The sequence below is a fragment of the Apus apus genome, chromosome 2, assembly GCF_020740795.1.
Source record: "Apus apus isolate bApuApu2 chromosome 2, bApuApu2.pri.cur, whole genome shotgun sequence".
NCBI lineage: Eukaryota > Metazoa > Chordata > Aves > Apodiformes > Apodidae > Apus > Apus apus.
In genome coordinates, this window is record NC_067283.1 from 147778905 (window position 1) to 147800848 (window position 21944).

At 37.7% G+C, this 21944-nt stretch overlaps 1 protein-coding gene across 2 annotated transcripts in view; it reads right to left on the bottom strand.

The window, feature by feature from the left end:
* The window catches only part of ADCY8 (adenylate cyclase 8), a 130686-nt gene that overhangs the window by 13656 nt on the left and 95086 nt on the right, over positions 1-21944 (bottom strand). For both annotated transcript variants that reach the window (XM_051611890.1, XM_051611891.1), the window contains 5 exons: positions 15675-15876; positions 12373-12462; positions 10785-10957; positions 7785-7866; positions 2350-2508 (listed from right to left, as the gene is read on the bottom strand). In XM_051611890.1, the coding sequence (XP_051467850.1) occupies positions 2350-2508; positions 7785-7866; positions 10785-10957; positions 12373-12462; positions 15675-15876 (706 nt within the window). The remainder of the gene's footprint in view (positions 1-2349; positions 2509-7784; positions 7867-10784; positions 10958-12372; positions 12463-15674; positions 15877-21944) is intronic.

The following is a 21944-nucleotide window of genomic DNA, read 5'->3' on the forward strand; positions in this document are numbered from 1 at the left end:
TGGATAATTTATACATTACACCACTGCAGCTCTTTACAAGAGTGTTTATTCATAGGTTTTCAGAGAGGCCTTACTCTGTGGCAAACTGTTGTTCTCCTATGGTGATTATAGAGCCATTTTGTTGCCTGGCTTTGGAAGAGGTTTCTGCTATTAGGTTTTGGAAGAAGGCAGAACCAGAAGTGAGGGTGATAATGGAGTTATGTGGGACAGAAAGCAGCTTGTAAGTAATTTGACACAGGAGGCTATTAGGATAAAAAGTGCCCTAGGATAAACTTCCCCTCTGATATTCATATAATTCACTTAGGTGAATGACAGATTTATTATGAATGGGTTCTTGCCATTATATATGTAAAAATGTGGTACTTTCTTCTCTGAGCCCTAACAAATTTACAGGAACAAAGCTAATTTCAACTTCAAAAATGCTAAGGATGTAGGCCCCCAACAACTTCTAATTTTTCTACTGCGAAAATTCTGCTAGTTTACAAGGACACTGCAAAGCTTTGATTGAGAAAAAACAGGATTTATTCCCTTCCTGCCCTTACATTTTTTTTCACTGAAGGACACCTGCAGGATCATGGAAGCCATACTCTTAAGGACAATCTTAATACATTTCATAGGTATAGAAAAAAGTAATACACATTAGTTTGTGGATACTTATGGAAAACTATGTGCAAGGAGAAGCATATATACAGTCATGCACACTTTTTCTTCAGTTTGTTAAGACAGAAAACAACTGGCTGAGCCTTCAGCTGTTCAGTTTTTCTATTTTTGGTAAGACCCTCAAGACAGAAATAATACATCCATGAGAAAGTGCTTACAGTACACATTTGGGAATTCATTTTTTGAGAGCAGAGAAATTAACTTAATGGCCAGACATGAACTGCAGGATTGATTGTACTGAAATCTGGTAGATGTTGCAGCCAGCAGCCTCGTGCATAAATCATCCCCAAGTATAGTCACCCGGGAAATTGCCTTACAAAATGCAGGGGTGGTAGAATTGAATTCAGTGGCAAATTATTGAAGCATCAGGAGTGATCCATGGGGCATCTGTTTGCTTTTGAAGATTATTATGCATGCAAGTGTATGCAAATGAATGTGTAAGGGAGGACACGTATTCCCTGAAAATCCATAATGCAGATTTGCCAGAACACATTCATAGTTAGTATGGGGGTCTGCTCCATTTCCAATGAAGCATTTTAACCAGGTTACTTTCACACACACATTTTCTCATGTGCAGAGCAGTGTTTGTATGGCAGTTTAGCACCCATGGAGTGCCAAATTTCTCGAGAGGCTGATTTCTAAAATGGTGATATTAAAAATCACACCTTCAGAACATAATGATTCCTCGTTGTGCTGACTAATTCATCTGGCTGCATCTATTTCCAAAATGTACAACCAGAAAAGGGTAGCTTTGATTCCTTTTTGCTGCACAATCAATAGATATGGCAGTGCTGGCAACCTGAATCTTGCAACATTTGTCACATTTTCATTCCAGTTTGATCATACAATAGCCTTTATTCACAGATAATATTAGAATATATATTTGCCTTATGTCAGATAAGGAGTAAGTGACTTACTACTGTGTCCAGAAGCAAATACCTCTGCAACACTGGGCTTTCTTAAGGTTGCACAGGCATTCTGTTAAATTTGAGTAAGTTTTAAGAATACTGGATTTTGAATAGACTTACAGGTTGGAAGGGACCTCTGAAGGCCATCTAATATAGTATCCACTCAAACCAGGGGCAACTAAGTCAAGTATCTCATGACCTTGTTCTGTTGAGATCTAAATATCTTCAAGACTGGACATTTCACAACATTTCTGAGCCCTGATTCAATGACCACTTTCTCAGGGATTTTTTTTTTTTTTTCCCCTTGTATTTAACTGGGATTTTTCTTCCTGCAGTGTATGTCATTGTCTCTTGTCCTTCCACTTGCACACTGGAAAAAAGTTTGACTCTGTCTTCTCTATAAAAATCCATTAGGTAGTTGAAGACAATTATTAGATCTTTTTCCATCCTTTTCCTCTCAGGTTGAATGAACCCAACTCTCACATCCTCTCCTCATTTCTCATGTGCCTCTAATCAGCTTGGTAACCCTCCACTGGACTTGCTGTAGTAGGTTCATGTGTCTTATACTGGTGAGCCTCAACCTGGAGATGCCACTCCAGATGTGGGCCTAGAAGTGCAGAACCCTTTACTTTAAAACATGATTGTTTTTTAACCTGGATCAGAAGGCAAAAAATTGCAGTATTTGTGTAATGAATCCTATCGAGAACTAAATTCTAACAATTTCCTAAAAGAACTGCTTTTGCTAATTAGACAAAGTATTAGAAATAAAACCATTACATACTTCATTATCCCGATCCTTCTCCAGGAAATGACGGGCAACATGACTGGGTAAAATATTTCTTAACATATTTTCATTGTGCTCCCTTAACTCCTTCATTTCATTGATTTCTTCTTTTGCTTGAACACGCCACAGAAAATCCAGCCTTGCTGTGTATTCAAGCTGTAGTTCCAGAAAGAAAAAGAAAAAAAGGCAAAAATAAGACTTGACAAGACAAGAGCAGATGATGTACTGTCGCCCTGTCAGGCTCCTCTTGCCATGTAACCCCCTTCAGTGCTGCTGAAGATCTTTGCCAGAAAAAAAAAAAAAAATCACATTCTCTCTTAATCTAGTGAATGAGTGAGTGTCGTGAAGAAAACTTGGGCAAAATAATATTTGTCATATTATCGCTGTGGTCAGTGGTGTAAAATGTCACAAAATTATTTTCCTTCTAAAAACCTCTATTAGGTAATGGAGTCAGACAGGTGATAATGTATTGGAAGATATTGGTATTGGTTTGATATAAGTCTGTTCCCCTTTTCATGTGTGTTCTCATATGAAATGGGTTTGATACAAAAATAGCACAAGAGTGATTCTAAGCACTTTCCAGGGCCTGGTAGTTTACTTCTCAAGGATGATCATCTTTCAACAAAACTCTATATAACAGACCAACACACTCCCAAAGAAGACTGTCCAATCTGTGGCCCCAAAATCAGGTGTTTCTACTGTTGGGACACACAGCTGTTTGCAATTTAAGATAGTGAAAAATAAGGTATTTGATAGCCCCTTGAATGCTCCGTCCCTGATGTATTGTGGATCCAGGACCCACAGCCACAGTTCAGCATGTGTGCAGTGGCAGTGCCTGGCACCCTCAGTGACAAACCCACTTAAATGGTTTCAGTGCTGTATGTCTACAGAAGAAAGGAGATTCCTGCACAGTACAACTTATATATGCATATATACAACTATTGTGCACTTTTGTATTTATGCATTTAAATGCATACTCATATATACATAAAAGACAGCTGTCTGCTGGTGTGGAACACATCAAAACATCATGTTCTTTGCCTGAAAGGCCCAAGTGTCAGCATATGGACAACACCAAACGCTGCCGGCACTTTTGGGTGCATTACATTGATGCAGAGTTTTACTCTGATTTTAAGGCAGGTGATACGTAGCTTGTACAAGGGATGACTTTTTAAGCTATGGCCTTATTGAAAATTATGGAAATACATCTTTGTGCAGTAAACTTCAAGAAAAAATATCATGTGAGGCTTGAGATGCTCTGACCAGAAGTAATCATCAATCTCCCAGCAGTGAAGTGTATAATGCCAGCATATGAATGCATTTTAAACCTAGGAGAGACATCAGATGGCTTGACTAGATGTTCTGGAAGTGGTTGGGGTAAAATTCACCTACCAAGCTGAAGGAAAGAGCAAGCCTGGAGTGGGTGGGAGTGACTCTAAGGGGGTTCAGGAATAGGTTAGTGACTCATTCACATTTTTGTCACCAGCAGTGACCAGTGGCAAACTGTTCAGGAGAAAACGTAAGTACTTTGCAAGGGGGCTTGCAAGCTGACTGTGCTCCAGGGAGCTTTCTTTCTGAAAAACTGAAAGTGAACGTGGCTAGGTATAAACTTCCAAAGCTTGTATGCATTTTAACAGTGCTTTACTTGCCCTCTGGATGTTATTACCACCTTTATAAACAATTAATCTCTGTTCTAGTTGTAATATTTTGATCTTCCATCATGCAACTATTAATTTCCTAAATTAATTGCACAAATACCTGTCAGGAAAAAGTATTTTTAATTTTTTTTCCAACATTTTTCTGTTTCTTTCCCCCTTCTTTTTGTTCTAGAAGACAGAGCCCATACCAGATCATAACTGACTTATCTCTGTCAGCTGACTGAGAAGGCAACACTGACTATAATTTTGCAAGCAGTTCTAAAAGCCTTTTACAGATTGGTTTTGAGCAGGGCTGCTGCTGGATTCTGAATTCTTTGATGTTTCACATATTTAATGGCACTATAATAAGAGCTTTGCAAAAAACTGTTGTACAGTTTTTTGACAGTAGATTTTTTATGTTGCTGTACATGAAAATTTCACATCTCTAAATCTAGCTCAGAATAACAGCAGCTGATCTTTACATTTTAAATAACATCATTCTGGTTCTTTATAATCATATTGTAACTGAAATATTTTTCTTGCACCACCAGTGGACAACTGAGATAATTCTGTCAGTTCAGAGATAAAAGGATGTGCTATGTATGAGGTCTGAAAATAGAAAATTTTTTAAAGATGCTTTGTTGAGTTCTGATATTTGTTAAAGCTAGCAAAGTTATAGCTTTGAGTTTGGGATTTATTTTTTTGATTGTGTAAAGAAATATTCCTGGGCACAGTGTGCCAATAAAAATGACTGCCTGCAACACTCATCTTGAAATGTCCAGGTTTTCTTGGCCTGAGATGTAGCTCTGTGAAACACCCCTAATTCCAATAGTGATGGAAGAAAATAGAGATGATGTACTGCATGGAAAGCCTAACATTACCTACATCATTTAAATGTTGTCCTTCCTCTCCTTTTCTCTTTCAATTGGAATACTGTCCTCTTTGCATTTCCTCATTCCTCCCCTTTTTCTCAAGCAAGAAGAAGGTTCAGGGAGTCATACTTGTTGCAGTAAATTGCCGTGTAGGGAAGTCTGTCCTTCCCCCTTTCCTGACACCCAGAGATTATTGGGTACACAGCTGTCCATGCAGCCCTGTCAAAGCTCAAGGCTTCCTTTGTACCAGAGAGTCCCAGAATCAGAGGAACAGTCAGTCATAACTTGCCTACATCAGAACACTCATCTGGTGTCATTAATATCTACACTCAGATCTACAGTCTAAAAGAAAACAGACGGAATTTTGCCCTCTGTTTTATTAGGCCTCTTTTTAGGTCTAATTGAGGTGGAGGAGGGACTGAGTCGGCTGTGGGCAGTTTTATTGCCTCTTTGCAATTGTTAAAACCTTCCCTTTTAAAGCCATAGCAGAAGGTTTCACTGAAGGTTAACAGGCTATTTACATGGTGTATTTTCACTAGGGATGTATTTCTAGTGAAGAAGACCATATATGGCATTTATGTATTTTGATAAAGATTTAAGGGATAGCTTATGTTAATACAAAATGTTCTACTTAGCTTATTAAAAAGATAAAGCAGTAAGTGAAAACATTTTACAAGAGAAGATTTTACAATTCTAGCCTCAAAATTATCCACACCACTTCTGCCATGTGCTTTTCCTCAAGTTTAATTTCCAGAAACATTGCTGTAAAATATGTATTATTCATGTTAAAAAGATGTTCTTCTAGATTAAATTGCATTTCTAGCAGATATTTAGCCTGTTTAGCCTGATGTCATGTGAAAGTAACACAACTACTTTTAATTATGTGTTTAGCACGAGAGACCCTTGAGATTTATTGGCTGAATTACAGGGAAGTTATCAAGAAAGCTCTGGTCTGATTAGAAAGTCCTACACAACTTTCTGTTGAAACAAATGTAAAATTCTGGGTGCAAAAGTGGAGATTAAATGACAATGGATAAAGAAAAATCATAGAGTCATAGAATGTCAAGTTGGAAGGGACCTCAATGATCATATGGTCCAACCTTTCTAGGTAAGAACATGGTTTAGACAAGATGGCCCAGCAGTAGTTAGTTCAGAAATTAAAAGTCCATATCTTGAAATAGTAATTTTTTATTTTATTTTATTTTTTTTTTTTTTGTAAATCCACCTTGAACAAAGCAATTTTTAAGCTATTCTACTTCAGAATAGTTCAGCAGCTTGTGAGAAGCAAAGCTGTCCTGGCAGCTTACTGTGCTCCCAATCGTCCCCTTCAGATGATTGATGTTCAATGTGCTCTGGACAAAATTTTAATGTATATTTTTAGTTTGTAATTATACAGTGATTTTTAGGTTAACAGTATAATAGGAAATTGAAGTGCAAGGAAATATTTCTGGGCATTGCAATTGATAGAGTGGCCCTATTAATTGTTTGGGAGAACACGATGGAGTGAGCACATCTTAAGGGCTGTTTCCAAGGGCACTTTGAATGTAGCCACTCTGGTTTATGGAACAAAGAAGATTAATAGAATGGAAAAAGAATGTGTTGTGCTAACAGGTCTCTGGGCTGGAAAATACTCTTAAACACCCCAGATCAGGCTTATGTAGAAGACAGGCATTAACACTCGGAACCATAAACCTGTAGAGCATTGCCTGGATCCTGCCTAATCCTTGCTTTCTTTTAGTGTTTTCTTAGTACTTGCTCTCACTTTAGAAAATTCCCAACACTTAGATTTGTATCTTTGCATATGTTAAGATTAATGGGGAATATCGTAAGACTTATCACAAATCTGGGATGTTCAGGTCTTATTTGTTGCATATTTTTCCTAAATGAGCTTTATGTCTTGATGCCAAAGTATATGATTTCCCCTCAAATTTAAATCTGGGCACAAAGTGCATTTTGTCCCTTTCTTCACCTACTTACTCATTCCTCATTTCCTCAAAAAGAAGATAAAAAGGAAGCAAATTACTAGAATATTTAGGTCTTGCTTTCATTTTGCTCTCTTATGGAAGGAATGGAGCCTTCTGTAGGCCTAATGCTGCCCATTGCTCTTGAAGGGAAAATCTTTAAGCAAGTTGAACATCCAAGACAATGTCTAAAGGCAACTGTGGCTCCTGCTTCCTGTAATGCAGTGGTCCTGGTTGTCTTTAAGTGAACAGAAACTGCCTAATGTCATCATGTGTGACATGCAGCAGCCTAGAGGTTGCCAACCAGAAGAGATATGGAGAAAACACCTTGGTTTAGGTGGCTTTTACTCAATGAATTTTCTTGTTTAAAATTTGAATTTGTCATACTTCACTCTCCCTGTGCACTGTGTACGGATTCTTGCAATACCTGGTTTCTCAATTCTTCCTCAAGGATATCAGTCTTAAAGTTCTGAAACCCCGAAATCCAGGTTATGATCCAGGTCCATATGAAAGAATTCTTGCAAGTGGTCAGTGACGCAAAGAAGTTAGTGTTGGTGCTTAACAGCAATTTTTCCTCATTTCCTCAAATCTGGTATTTTCCTTCTATGAGCATACTAAGCTATTTCATGGGTGTTTTATTATTTATCATTTGTTATTCCCTTTTTCTTTTTTTTTGGTTGTGTGTCTACTCAAGAGCACTGAAGCAGTCAGGAGCCACTGGAATTGCACATGTACCTAAGATAAATGAAGTCACATTTGTTCCTTCAATTTCTATCAGCAAATTCACTAGGCAGTGTCAGATGTGGGCTTTCTTTAATCAGATTCTGCATATGGTTTATTAAATTGTTAAAGGTCACATGCTCAAGTGGATAAAAAGGCAGTTGGTATTTTGAAAGTAATTATTGTCACATCCTGCAATTGCAAGAGATATAGGGAATGGTTAAAGCAAATGTTTGCATTACCTGTTGACCGTGATAAAAGACAGCTAAAAGGAACATTGCCATCAGTAGTAAAGATGCCTCCTTTGTACCCAGGAAGTCTGTGCTGGAAAAAAGAAAGCCAACAAAGTACAGTACAGTTATTGATTTGTCAGTGTTGTAATTGTTCAGAAGTTTCATTTTATGATGCACCCCGGTACTGTTTTTCTTTTTAAAATTCCCTGTATTAAAAAAATTAACTTAGTGATAATTAGTTCAAGAGAACAGGAGTGTAATTACAGTGCTCACTGTTTGGAGACAAATTTATTAAATAACTAAATTGTAGTCTACAGTAGGTACACAGAAGGTGATAATCTTTCTCTTTCACATGTGATGTGCAAGCTGTGTGTCAGTCATTTTCTTTTCCTGAAAGAAAGAGGAGCAAACCATGAACATCTCAGCCCTGCAGAGTGCATGGGGCGGGGTCTGGTTGGGGTAGGGTTGAGGCTGGAGCTGGGAAAGGGAAATTTCCAGATTGTCAAAGTAAAAGCCCAGCAAATAAAAAGATGGACCCAAAACAGTTGCTGAAAGGTGAACATCCCTATATTGTGAGAGAGCTTTGGAGACAACAAGTGAGTTAGGGAAGGAATGATGAAACTAAGGGGAATTTAATAAAATGTCAAATGTAATTAGGACTAGTATTACTGAACTACAAAGAGGAGTGCAGAGAAGAAATGTTTGCCTATGACAGGAAAAGTAAAAGGAAGTCCTGCAAACAGTGGAGAAGCAGTGAAGATGAGCCCAGAAGGTACTGGCCATATTAAATCTGCTTTGTGAAATCTCTGAGTTGCCGTATGTGGAGCATGCAGGAATTTTGACAAAGTAAGGTGAAAGGGGGCCAGAGCAGGTAAAAGGGGTTTAAAATCTGAGACAAAATTACAGTTATGTGCAAAGATAACAAAACTGAAGAAACTCATGATCTCTGTAATATCAGGCAGTTTTAAAAAGTCAGAAACAACCAAGTTGGGAACAGTTACGGGAAATCTTACAGTAAAACAAAAGGGAGAAAGAACAAAATTTGGAGGTGAATCAAACATGAATACTTGGAAATTATCTTGTTGAAGGGAAATGAAGAAAAATGAGGAAACAGTTAAGAAGTGCTTAGTGCTTAAAGTTGTGAAAAAAAGTTAATAAAGGAGTAAACAAGGAGTGGAAGTTGGAAGAGATTTTTGGGACAATCTTCTGTCTACCTTCAGATGTAAGAATAAGGCAAATTTCAGACCCTGAATCAATTTTCTATAGTAAATTTGAAAAAAAAAAAAGAAATATTTGTCAGAGGAGGATTCCTATGATAGAGGAATTAGAGAGAGAATGAGATAGAACTTGATGGAGATGGAACAAAAAGGAAACTTTCTTGTGAGACAGGTAAGTGAACTGACTTTGTAGGCCTAATGGAGAGTTTACTGTAAGGAAATGCATCACTATGGAACGAGTTCAGTATAGAGCAAAAGTCAGACAGGAAATATCTTTTTCATCTGCAAATATTTTGGAATTCTAATCTTTCCTATTTTGAAGTTCTCTGAAATACAACTTCCCAAAGATTTTGTTCCAGAAGAGGCAAGGCTAAAGGCAGCAGCCTCAAAAGTCTTAGTTATGCACTCATCTGTTATTTTATATTGTGGTAATGTAACTATAGCCAGAAATATATGAGCTACATGAGTTTCGTAGGGACTTGTGAAACCTTTTATTCAACTGATTTGTATAGCTAAGAGAACAGATATATTTCTTGTCACACAGCTTTGAACCTCATGCTCAATATCAGAATTGAAGTTCAGGTCCTTGTCCTGAGTGTGGAGCATTGCAGCTGAGTTCCCTATGTCCTGGGCTGTTGGCCACTCCAGAGGATATTCCTGGCTTTTTCTTCCTCTTCTGTGATAAAAGCCACTGGAGAGTTTCAGTGACATAGGGAATGGAAACCACTCTGAATTCTCAAAGATTTTCACATAAAGGAGAATTTTTCTTTGCTGTGCTTGACTATTAACAAAAATTAAAGACAGTGATCATGATTTCCACTTGAGTTGCTTAGTCAAACTGTTGCTTACTACCATGTAAGATTTGCAATATTTGCTGAGCTCTGCTGTGGATATGCTATATGACCTGTGAATATGCTATATAACTTATCATTAGTCTGTAGAAGCATAATTAGCATTAGAAAAAGGAATAGGTTCCCAAATACTCAACACCTTGCTACCATCAGAAGCCAGCAAGGAAATACATGCATGCAGAGCCTCACTACGTGTAAAGGTGCAGCTGTTGTAAGAACCACCTGCACTGTAAATCCATGTGTTTCTGTCATTCTGAGGATCTTCACCTGGCATGCACTTCCAAGCACAGGAAACTGCAATACTAAATTTATCAAAGTATTAAAGACTGAAGCAGTGTTTTTCTGAACGAGCTATTTCACTGCTGCTCTGGATTCAGTTATTACAACACTTGATGCTCCTCTGACTCTGCAAGTTACTGTGGCTCTTCTGTCCTTTTCAGCTCCTCTTACTGGGAAGGGAGAGTGGGAGGAGAAATCTGTCATTCAAATGCACTCCTACAAAATGGTATTCCCTATATCTTTCACAACCACATATTATAGTTTGAAATTTATACAATTAAAACCTAATCTCCTTAAAAATAAGTTATTCACTGCTGTTTTCTTAAATTGAGTTGAGTTTCAACCAGTACCTCTGGAGTTTTCAAGAACAGAAGCAACCAATGTATGTGCAGTGTAATAATATTTTTAGGAATGTGGATAGACTATAGGAGACATGAGAGCTAAACTCTGCTTGATATATAAATGTCCTCATGAAAGGAGCATTTTAATAAAAAACACCTGAGAAAGAATCACATTATGTATCTTTTTTGGATTAGTCATTGAGTTGTGCAACCATCACTCCATACTTAACTGTGGTGCTATCTAATATGCATATACTCTGGCAAGACTTGTCCCTAAGACTTCACTAAAAGCAGTTCCTAAAGGCAGCTGTGAACACTTACTCTCCATTGTGGTTAAAGTTGTCATATTGCAGAAAAAGGGAAGCATAAATGGTTTCAGTCAGCAGCGAGTAGATGGCAATCATGATGAGAAGTACTGCCAGCTTCAGGACAGAGTTGAGACGAAGGAAGACTGCACAAGTCACCATTGCCAGCACCCCAGTGAAGACAAAATACTGAATAGAAAACAGCAGTGGTTACTTTCAGTGATCAGTGACTACATACTCACTGTATAAATATCTACATAAATTATCAAGTAATCAAAAGTACAAAAAATGTTGTGCTGGATTTCAGTTCTCAGGGTACAGGACACTTTGAAAATAAGGCTTTTGCCAAAATAGAACAAGAAATTACAAATTCTCTATTTTGCATGGCACCTCCCTCTTAGCACTTATTCCCCACTGAGACTTTATGGAATTTCATTGTATTGGAAGAGAAAGGGCAACTGCTAGCGAAAAGAGGAATGGGTGAGATGCTGCATGTAATAGTTTGCTAATGAAAAGTCAACTGAGAGAAAATAATTTATGTTCCTTTGGATTCTGAACTTCCACAAGACCCATATTAATCAGTATGGCAGAATCATGTTCCTGCCTTGCTCTTGTTTCCAATGCTGCTTGAGGAGAAGATAAAGCCACAGGTTTGGGGTGGTTTTTTTTGTTTGTTTTGGGTTTGTTTGTTTGTTTTGGTTTGTGTTTTTTTTGTTTGTTTGTTTTAATTTTAAATATTGCAGGTCCAGCTTAGTTACATTACTCTCTTAAATTATGATGCCTGGAAGTTTTATTCGTATCTCATTTTCTGTGCCTTCATTGTCTCATTTTTCTCAATGATTAGTCATCTGTCAAATGCAATACATGCAACTGATTCTGGATATAGAGAGCGAATCATGGCCATGAGCCATTCCAATTTAAAACAGCAACATCAACACCCACAGTCCAAATGTAGTTTAAATTAACTCCCATCATACAGCTTCAGGAGAGATGGTATTCCTTTTCTGAGTGCAGTTTTTCTTCAGTACAATTCCTCTGTAGGAAAGTCTGCATCCCTGCAATTTGCATCCCTGTAATTTGTGGCATCCTGCTGGCACTATCGTGACACTGGCTGAGGACTTTCTAAGCAACATAGTTCTTTTATCTGCACATGACCATCACATTGATTTTGCTGCGTGCTTGCTCATCACAGAGAGGAAATTTTTTTTGCCTCAAATGCAGCTTTTAACTACAGCAGAATCTCTGCTGGGTTTGCTATGTAGGAAGTAATAATCTCCCATTACATTCATATGAATTAAATAATGTGTTTTATGGCAATAACTTCATTGAATCATTGCTGGACGTGTTTCCAGCATAAGGGTTCTGCATGAAGTTCAAAGGTTGAAACTTGGCTTTAGTGCCCCATTAGACCATACGATTCAACCCTTCTGTGACCTGCCTCTGCTTTTTCTATCAGCATATGGATAGATGCAGAAGTTCAGCTTCACAGCATTGTTGAGTCACTGGACTTCATGACCAGGACACAGGGCATTGACTCTAGGTAGTGGTTCCCATGTAACCTTTGTGGATCTGTGCCTCAGATTGAAAAATTCCCTCAGGAATACCTCAGGGTAGGAACAGATATCCGTGAAAGATGCAGATGAATTGAACGTCTGGTTCTTCAGGGCTACTGGTTTGTCAAAATCACACCATAGCTGTGAAGAAAGAAGAAAACTAAATCAGGGCTATTTAAATCAGGGCTGTATTGTGCACTGGTGAGTAAGTGCTTTAGTGGCTGGGTTCAGAGATGGCCTTGCTGCTCTCCATGCCAACTCTTACTGGCACCAAGGACTAACTAAATGGACAGTAAGGAGACATACTGTGGAGATGAAATGGAAAGGAGGTAGCTATTCACACTACAGACATTCAGCATCTGAGTAGCCTTCCTATGTTCTCTTGTTGCCGAGGGAAAGGATGAGCTCCCCTGGAGGTTTCAGAGGACTGTTGTAGAGCTCTTAAAAATTACCCTCTCAAATTTTTTTATACTCTACTATAAACTACAGAGAAAAATACATAATTAGGAGCATAAAATCAGGCTGCATGTGTGTACTTGTCAGCAACCGTATTTTTTTCTGCTACATTGCTATGGACAGTGCTACACTTCTAGATGTGGGACAAAATCCCATGGCATTGTGCAAAATTGGCTCAAGCTAAAGCGTAGTGATAGGCTCAAAGCTACAACTGTGATGTCTAGAATAGAAGGAAATGAAAATTCATTCATGATACAATGGTTCTAAGAATGTAATACTGCCTTTTGCTGTTATGATCTGCTTTCATTTTAATGGTATTTCAAACCAACTGTATTACATAAAACAAAACAGCAGTGTTGAGTTGCAACACATCATGGTCTTAGAACACAGGGAAAAAATTATTAATGTTTTCACGATTTAACAGCTAAAGCAGATGGAGTCTCCTGTTACATATACATTAATCCAATCTGGATGTTTATACTAGGTCATTTCATCAACCTGGTAAGTACCAGCTATTTCCCCTGTCTTTCTTTCCAACAGAGTTAGAGAGTTTGCTTAATGAGGCCCGTTTTCTTATAATTAAATTCTGATTAATTTTGATCTTGGAACTCTCTTGTTTGGTCTTTCAGAAATTGATTCAGCTCTGCAATGCAGCAACATTTTTTAATTGTCTGTGCAGTCCTCTGTGACAACAGAGAGTTAATGGTAATTCTTGCGTGTTTCTGAGGTGTACAGCACCTCTAAGCAGGGCAGACTGCCATGAGAAACACTCTGGATGTCTTTTGAAAAGACATTTGGGATCAGAAACTTTATTCTAATTTTATATCAATAAAGATGCACTTGACATAAAGAACCAAAACTTGCCCCCCCTGGTGGAAACAAAGGCTTAGGGCTCTTGTCGAAAAGCTTCTGAGTCTTAGCCCCCACCCCAGCTGAGTGCATTTGAACTTAGTGGGTGCACATAACTGCAAGGCTGAGCTGAATTATTTCTTCCTAATGTCTAACCTAAATCTCACCTCTTCCAGCTTAAAACCATTACCCCTTGTCCTTGTAAAAAGTCCCTCCCCCGCTTTCCTGTAGCCCCTTCAGGCACTGGAAGGTGCTCTAAGGTCTCCCTGGAGCCTTCTCTTCTCCAGGCTGAACACCCCAACTCTCTCAGCTCTGTCTTCATAAGAAAGGTGCTCCAGGCCTCTGATCATCTTCACGGCCCTCTTCTGGACTCTCTCCAAGGTGTACTACTGTCCTTATCTTCAGGAAGTTTTCAGCCCTATTTAACTTCCTATAAATTACTGTATTTGTATTTTCTCTGAAAGGACAGCAATCAGTGGCAACATTCTTCTTTCTCCAACTAACTCTCCTATCAGTCACTGCACGGTATCATCAAGCCATAGCATATTGGCAACCTGAATTCAGTCACAGAAGAACGACAGCAATAGAGTGTAATAAAATCTCATGTATGTTAGCAATGGATAATGCAAACCCTTGTATTATCAGACTTCAGCATACTTACTGCAATGATATAATAATTATGATGATAATAATAATAATAATAATAATAATAATAATAATAATAATAATAATAATACAAAAATAATAACAACAACAATAATAATAACAACGATAACAATGATAATACAAATTATTAGAGGATAATTATTGTTGCTGTTGTGTTGCTACAGTTGCTATTTCTGTTACTGTCACTAAATGCTTTCTTGGGCTCATCTAGAAGGAAACAAATACTTAGAAAGTTCAGATGAAAAAGCACTGCTTCATCCACAGCCAAAAGGTGCACTACACCAGGAAAGAGTGATGAAAATGTTACTTTTAATATATCATTGAGATATTTACCTTATTCTTGTCTCAGGCTTCAGCACCTGCCAGGTTGTTTGGCATGCTAATCTGCCTAGTTCATGCAAAACTGTCTCATATTTCTGAAGACATCCAGATAATAAAGTCTCTGTTGTTTGTGTATTTGTTTTACACATCTTAAAAAGACCCCACTCTTTTACCATGCAAAATTGTACAAAGCCAGGCCCACGGTATGCAATTACCAATATTTTTATCTAACTACAGATGGTAAAAAAAACCTCAGTACATGCATTTCCTCACTAATATATATCAGATGTATGATATAGATATACTGATAATACAGTCATATTGATATATATCAGTATCGAAACTTAGTGGAGATGTGTACATTAGGAGCCCAGCCAGACTAAAATCCCTGTTTGGACAGTAGAGAAAAGAAAATCTCATTTTTGGGACCAATATGATAAAAAGAAATCTTAGAGGATGCCTATTTTTCTGCACTGACTATAAAGAAAGCTGAGAGTGACTGTGCCCATAGTTTGTACTGAATCAGGGCCTAAGGGGTTTATCAAACCACTAAGTGAGCAAAACAATGTTTAGAATTTATGCTTTTAAACTTATTTTTACATGCTGAGATTACAGGCTCAGCTTGACCTGCTCAGTCTTTTCTTTGAAGATGTATTCTGGGTTTGTTGACACTTCTCATTTTAAAAAATAATCTAAATAGTGGACTAACTGTGAGATGAAGCAATTAATATCTATAACCATTATTTGGATTAACAGTCTTTAAGGAAGAGTATCAGCATGTTATAAAATTACAAATGGTCCTCAAAGGGTAGATATATTGAACAGAAAGTAGAAAAAGGGGTTTAAATATATATTATACTCATGAGGGAGAAATAATTAGATATTTGGGATGTACATATTTTAAGCAGCAGACTAAATTTCCTGAAGCTGTGGTACTTTGCCTTTTATATTTAGATCACAGCTGGCTTATAAACACATTAGTTAGCAAGTCCTGTAGCAAGCTTAATAATTCATAAATCATCTTTTCCTGTATAACAGTCCCTGGTTCCCTATAAGCTTACAATATTGATGATGGCTCCAAGAAAATTAATCAGAATGGATGCAAATATAATGACATTCCTGGCCAGGTAGGTCTCATTAATCCAGCAGCAAGTTTTCCGAAGCATTAAGGGTAAACATTTGTAATCCTCTGCTGTGGTGATTAGCACAAGAGCCGAGTGCAACATGATCAGAATGGAAAATTGAATGACCATTGGAATCACCCTGGAATGAAAGAAAAAGAAAACCCAGCATTAAACGTCAACAAAATGCCACTGTTAATAAAAGGAAATGTATAAATAGTTAAGACTAGGAAACATCAACTGTCATAAATCTGAAACAATTAGTTTAGGAAAAATACCCAGAGAAAGCAAAGATTTCTTCACATTCCATAGGTTTGCCATTTGCTTCTTTCTGAGAAACTACTGTTAATTGTCAGTGCCTCTGTCTCTCTCTATAGGTTCTGAGTGGTAAGAATTCTTTTGGGATTCAGTTGTCCCTTCAGTTTCTTCCACAGTAAATCTATTTAGCCTGCAGGATCCTGATGCCAGTTACGTATGAGCTGGTTCTCACTCTTTTAGGCTAGTCTGGGGGCAGTTTAGGTGAAGGTTATTTTGTATACAGCACAGGTGTGTATGTCTTGAACTCATACTGTATTGAGGGTCATAGAATCTAAAGTGAGTACAATATGTCAGGGTATAAGCCTAAGTCAGGATATAATAAATACAGAAATGCAAGATTAGCCTCATTTTATTTAAGAGTGGGCCAAGTGCAGCTGGGAATCTCATTGGTTTCTAAAATAGCAAAATAACTGATGTATTATTTTCATGGAAGTCCTTTATATTAAAAAGCAGATGAAAAGCTATTCTGTGATTCAAACACCATTTTGCATACACTTCAAATATTGTTCTTACAAATGTGATCCTGAATCAAGTATTGTTAAGTGTGTATACAGAATAGAGAGTTCAAGTCCTTTGAATAAATTGCTAAAACCCATTATTTTTTTAACTTTCATTGTATTTTGCTGAATTAATTCCTTTTTCTTGCTTAAATCTGGCACTTGAAGTCAATCAAGTAGCCAACATGATTGGGAAATGTAGTAAATTGTTTTACTTTGTTGAGAACAAAGCACTCAGCACGTCACAAGGCAAGTTATCGTCCCTGTTTGTGCCAGTCATTGTCCTTCTGTGTCTCTTTTCCCAAAGATCAAATGCACATCAGAAGTAACTCCACTGCTCTTGCACTGCTCTTTCCTCTTCACTCTACTTTCACACTTCCTTTTTCTTGGAAGGACGATGATTAAACTTGAGTCTTTGAATTAAGTAATTAAAATTTCTAAAAACCTGTTTGTATATGTGCCAGTGCACTACAGTAATTTAATCATTATGTCTGGCAGAAAAAAATCTTTGGAGGTGGACTATCAGGGTGCTCCAGGGAGACTTCTGCACTTCCAGGTGCCTGACTGTCAGTGAACTGTAACCTGCTCATTAAGACTTCCACAAATTTATGTTGTTTTCTTATTGAAAAGGTGAAATTTCAGATTTTGTTACACATCATCTATCCCTCTTTGCCCAAGCTGCAGTGCTATTTGTATAGTTGTACCTTACAGTATCAAGAATTTAAAAGAAGCAAAGTGGAAACTGAAATGAAAACAATGTCACTTTTCTCTCCTCATGTTTCAGCATGTCAGCCTGATCCACTCCATGAATCTCAATGGACTATGTCAACCTTTAAAAGAGCAAATTTGGAACTCACATGAATCTGAGTTCATATCTGTGATTTGAGCCTGTTAACTTTGAAAATTTGACCATAAGCTAATAGTTGCAACCAATGAGAAGAGGAAATTGCACTGAGGTAACGGCAGGAGAGGACACATGGACATAGCAAGAGAAGCTTGAAGATCAGTCTGTGTGGGGGCTGGTATTTCTTAGCTCTGGCCATGCTTGCAGCTGCTGGATAGAGTCCAAAATATTTGCACCAAGGAGACTCCAAAGATGCACTGGGTATTTTATGTGAAAACTGGATAGATCTTCCTCACAATACTTACGTTTGTAGAATATACTTTGAGAAAACAGGGCAAGTGAAAATGTATATGTTAAAAAGGAAATGTGGTTTTTTTGAAAGAAGTGAACAAGTCAGAATTCATGTGGAGAAATGTTGGTTGTGTTGAGGGAAAAGACATAAACAGCATATGATGTACAGGTGTCAAACTGAAAGAGATTTAAGTGCAGGACTGTATTTCTATATGCTTTAGCCTACTTAATTTTAAATATGATCATTCACAAGAATGTTCTGATTTGTAATGCCCTAAATCAGCTCACAGAGATTCACACACATTAAATCTGATGGTGTTTTAAGGACAATATATATGTAAACTTTCTTCCTTTCTGATTATCCAAACACAGTTGCTGGAATAATGACTCCTTAAAAGTACCTGGTCAGAATACCAAGTAATTTGCTTCAAACTTTCTTCTCCGTCATCTACTGAATTTAATTAAGCTAACCCAGAAATACGATCAAGGTATAAGATTTTGAAAACAGCATGCCAGCCACAGAGCAATTTATAGTAATGAAGCTATTGCTTATATTGCAGCTCTCAGTCTCACAAACTCAAAATTAATGAAACCTGTAGTGTAGGAGTCATTATAGGATCATAGAATGATTTCAGTCCATAAAAGAAAATGGGTTAAACAGATAACAAGCAGAAAATGAGCCTGTATTTAGCAGAGAGCTTTTTCTTTTGGAACGTGTCTGAACTGCTACAAGTAAGATACATATGCATAAGATTTTTTTTTTTGGTAGTACTAAATTATATTGCAAAATGTTTCAAGATAAAATGTGAAAAATATCCAAATGGAAGATCTGTTCCCTAACAAACTGAAATAAGATTAATTACATATTAACTTCTCTTGAGTGCGTCCATGTGGTAATACTTGCTTTGACACTGTTCTGATGATGTATCATCAGTATGAAATGTTATCTTGCACTTGAGTCAACATTTCACTCCAACAAGCTTTGACAATTTTGTGTGTGATGTGAATGTAGGACGCAGTGGAGCTTCTCTCTCCAGCAACCTCACCCAGAAGTGAAGCTTGCTTTTGAAAGAAGGAACAATGTAGCCAGAAAAATCAAACTGTATTATGAAGGGAAGAGTGAATACTGAGGAAATAAAGGCTGAAGCTGGAACCTCAAATTTCATCCTGTGCAACTAAAAGTTTTGTGGGAAGATGCTCAGGACATGATGGAAAGTCCCAAGGCTGCCAAGCAGACACATCAAGCAGTGAGGCCTTGAGAGCAGCTTCTCTCTCTGGAAATACATGGAAGGCGAAGTGAGAGAGTGAATGAAGAGAGGCAAAAGCTGGATGATATGTTCATGGAGAACTAGTCAAGAGAGTCTAGAGGGCTCCTCAAGAGAGCTGTGTATTTTAGGATGTGATTCATCTCACTGCACAGCTGTCTCTTACACTTATTGGGGTGGAAGGCACCTTGCGATCCATTGATTGACCTGTTCTCCAGTGGCTATACTTTGAACCCAAGACATAGACACTGATAGATAGTTATGTGAGAGTAATTCCCTTAATTTCCCAAGCCAGGGCAGTATTCTGCAATAGCCTTCTTGCTTTTCAAAGCCAAAGAACTGAGATCCTCTTCAGAACTGATAGTTTCTGTCTATATCTCAGATACACACAGGTAATCTGTCTATGCAGATGTAGCCTGCTGCAGACCTAGCCTGACCCAGCTCGAAATGAAACCAAATTAAGGCTTTCAAAAAGATCAGGGTCACCACTCAAGAGATCAGACTTGAGTTCACTAACCATGAGTTCACTAAACATGAGTTCTTATTTTGGACTGCCAAACTCTACATGTAAGACCCAGTGCTATTGATGTGAGGTGCTATAAAGGGAACATCTAGGGACCTAAGTCTGAAATCAATACAAAATGCAGCATAGCCCTATTAGGTGCCTGAGAAACCATGGCCTTGTATTTGCTATAATAAATACATAGGCAACAAAAATTCTTCCACATAGATGTTCAATTGAACATGTGTTTGTCTATTGTTTAAGCCTCTTTGAGATAAAAACAAAACTGAAGTCTGCCCACCTACAATCTTGGAGAAGATCACTCCAGAATCTGTGCTAAGATTTTGCTGGCAGTAAGCTGATAGGGTCAAATAAAGCAGAAGGTATAGACAAGGTCAGAGGAATAGGAACAGTCGTAATACTCCTCTGTCCGTGAAGTTCTCCCAGAGCTAGAATAGCTGAGTTGGATCACCTCTTTATTCAAGCAAAGTTTCATGACTAAATGCTTTTCTTTCTAAGATTTTCCTTGTTGTCAAGATCCAGTGAAGTCTGAAATGGAACTTTGTCTTCCCTCTTCTTTGTGTACAGTCACAAATCCTTCTGGCTGAACTCTTGAAAACTTACATTGAGCAGAAGATGCAGTTGTTTAAATGAACTACAGTTTGAAATCTGTTTTTTTTTCCTCTCACAAGAATAAACCAGTGGAAAACTGACAGAAATACGAGTAGTTCAGCAGTCTACTCTAGTATGATCTATTGCTTGTGTGAGCATATAGAAAGTTCATTGCAGGAAATGAATCAAATTCCCAGGCCTGTCAAATGGAGAAGATGAATCACTGCAATGTTGGCAATGCACCTTTAATGGCTTCATAGAGGATAATTACAGTAGAAATATAGCATTAATTTATGTCACTTAGAGTAATTTCCTCAATTCAATATTTCAAAGAATGAAAACTATTGCAAAGATTTTTAAATTCAGTGATGGGCCTACCCTGTCAGGGAAAAGTATGAATGGATCAAATATTTATCCTGTGGGAAACAGACATAAACTGAGATAAAATTCTGAAACTCCCATACACGGTGGACGCAATAACAGAAGGATTATACCACTTTTTAACACACAGGCTAAGACAACCTATCTAGGAAACTCCTTGAAGGTCTTTAATAAGATATGTTTTACAATTATTTAAATAATGTTTTTTTTCAGCAAATTTCCAGAAATCCTGAAAAGACTAGGCTCAGAAAATTATTCAGACATGAACTTAAGCAAATGTAAAATTCCATCCTTGATCAACAAAGCTCAGAAGCATTCAGGGAGCCATGGAATTGTCAGAGTTGGAAGGGACCTCTAGATATCATCTAGTCCACCTCTCCTGTTAAAGCAGAATCCCACAGAGCACATTACTTAGGACTGCATCCAGGTGGGTCTTCAATGTCTCCATTAATTCAAAGACACTTAAATGTGTAGTTAGGAAATGGGTAAATTGCCATGGGGAGTGTGAATTATAATTTGAAATTATGTCCATGCTCTTCCACTGCAGTAGTTTACTTCTCTCATATCTACTAGAGATATAACACAAGTGTGCAGTTATCTCCAAGACTCTCTGAAGCCAAACCCTTCCTAGCTTTCTGACAGTTTATTAATGGGCTAATACCTTGAGTTGGTTTTAGAAGTGGAATTAGGGAATTTGAACTACCAGATTGTTTCCACATTGAATATATTTAAGCATGTTGAAACCTCACTCAAAACTCATAATCCTGTTATTCTGGGCTTGCCCATCTGTTGACCTCTGCTCATTTAACAAGGATGCTAATTTTTAAAGACTGAAACACATTTTTTGAACCAGAGTATCCGAACTTGAAAAACAAAGACAAAAATTTGCCTTCACCAATCTTGACAGTGATCTTCAGCTCCTGAAAGAACAAGGACTGCCATGAAGCACCCATGTGGCTCCAAATCTTCTCTCACAAAAGAGACAGTGGTACTTATTCTGCCCCTAAATATCTTCCCAGGTTCCAGAAACCAACCTTTGAGGGTATTCTTGAGGCCAAGGTTCCATAATTTTGTTTAGAAACCTCTGCTGATCTCATCCAGGAACTTGTCTAATCTTTACTTGAACTTATTTATATTTACAGCCTCTTTAACATTCAGTGAAAAAAAGGTCCACAAAACATTTCTGAAGTGCAGGGAAAAATAGAAGACTACTGTGGAAGATGGGAAACCAGGCAGTGAGACAGCTGCAGGCACTGTGGTTATGTGACTCCTTCTCCCCTACTCCCAATGGCACTAAACACCCTCATGAGAATTAACAGAGATTAATCTGTGCAGACAGAAAAAAATGTCATTTTGTTGTAGTTGTTGGTATAGCTGCAGTGATTGATATAGCAGCAGAAATCTTTTTGGAAAACAGATTCCATTAATAAGATCCATAAATCTTCTTGTGCATACTGAGAAAAAATAAAAATAACAGCTACTACAAGTGAAGATTTTTTA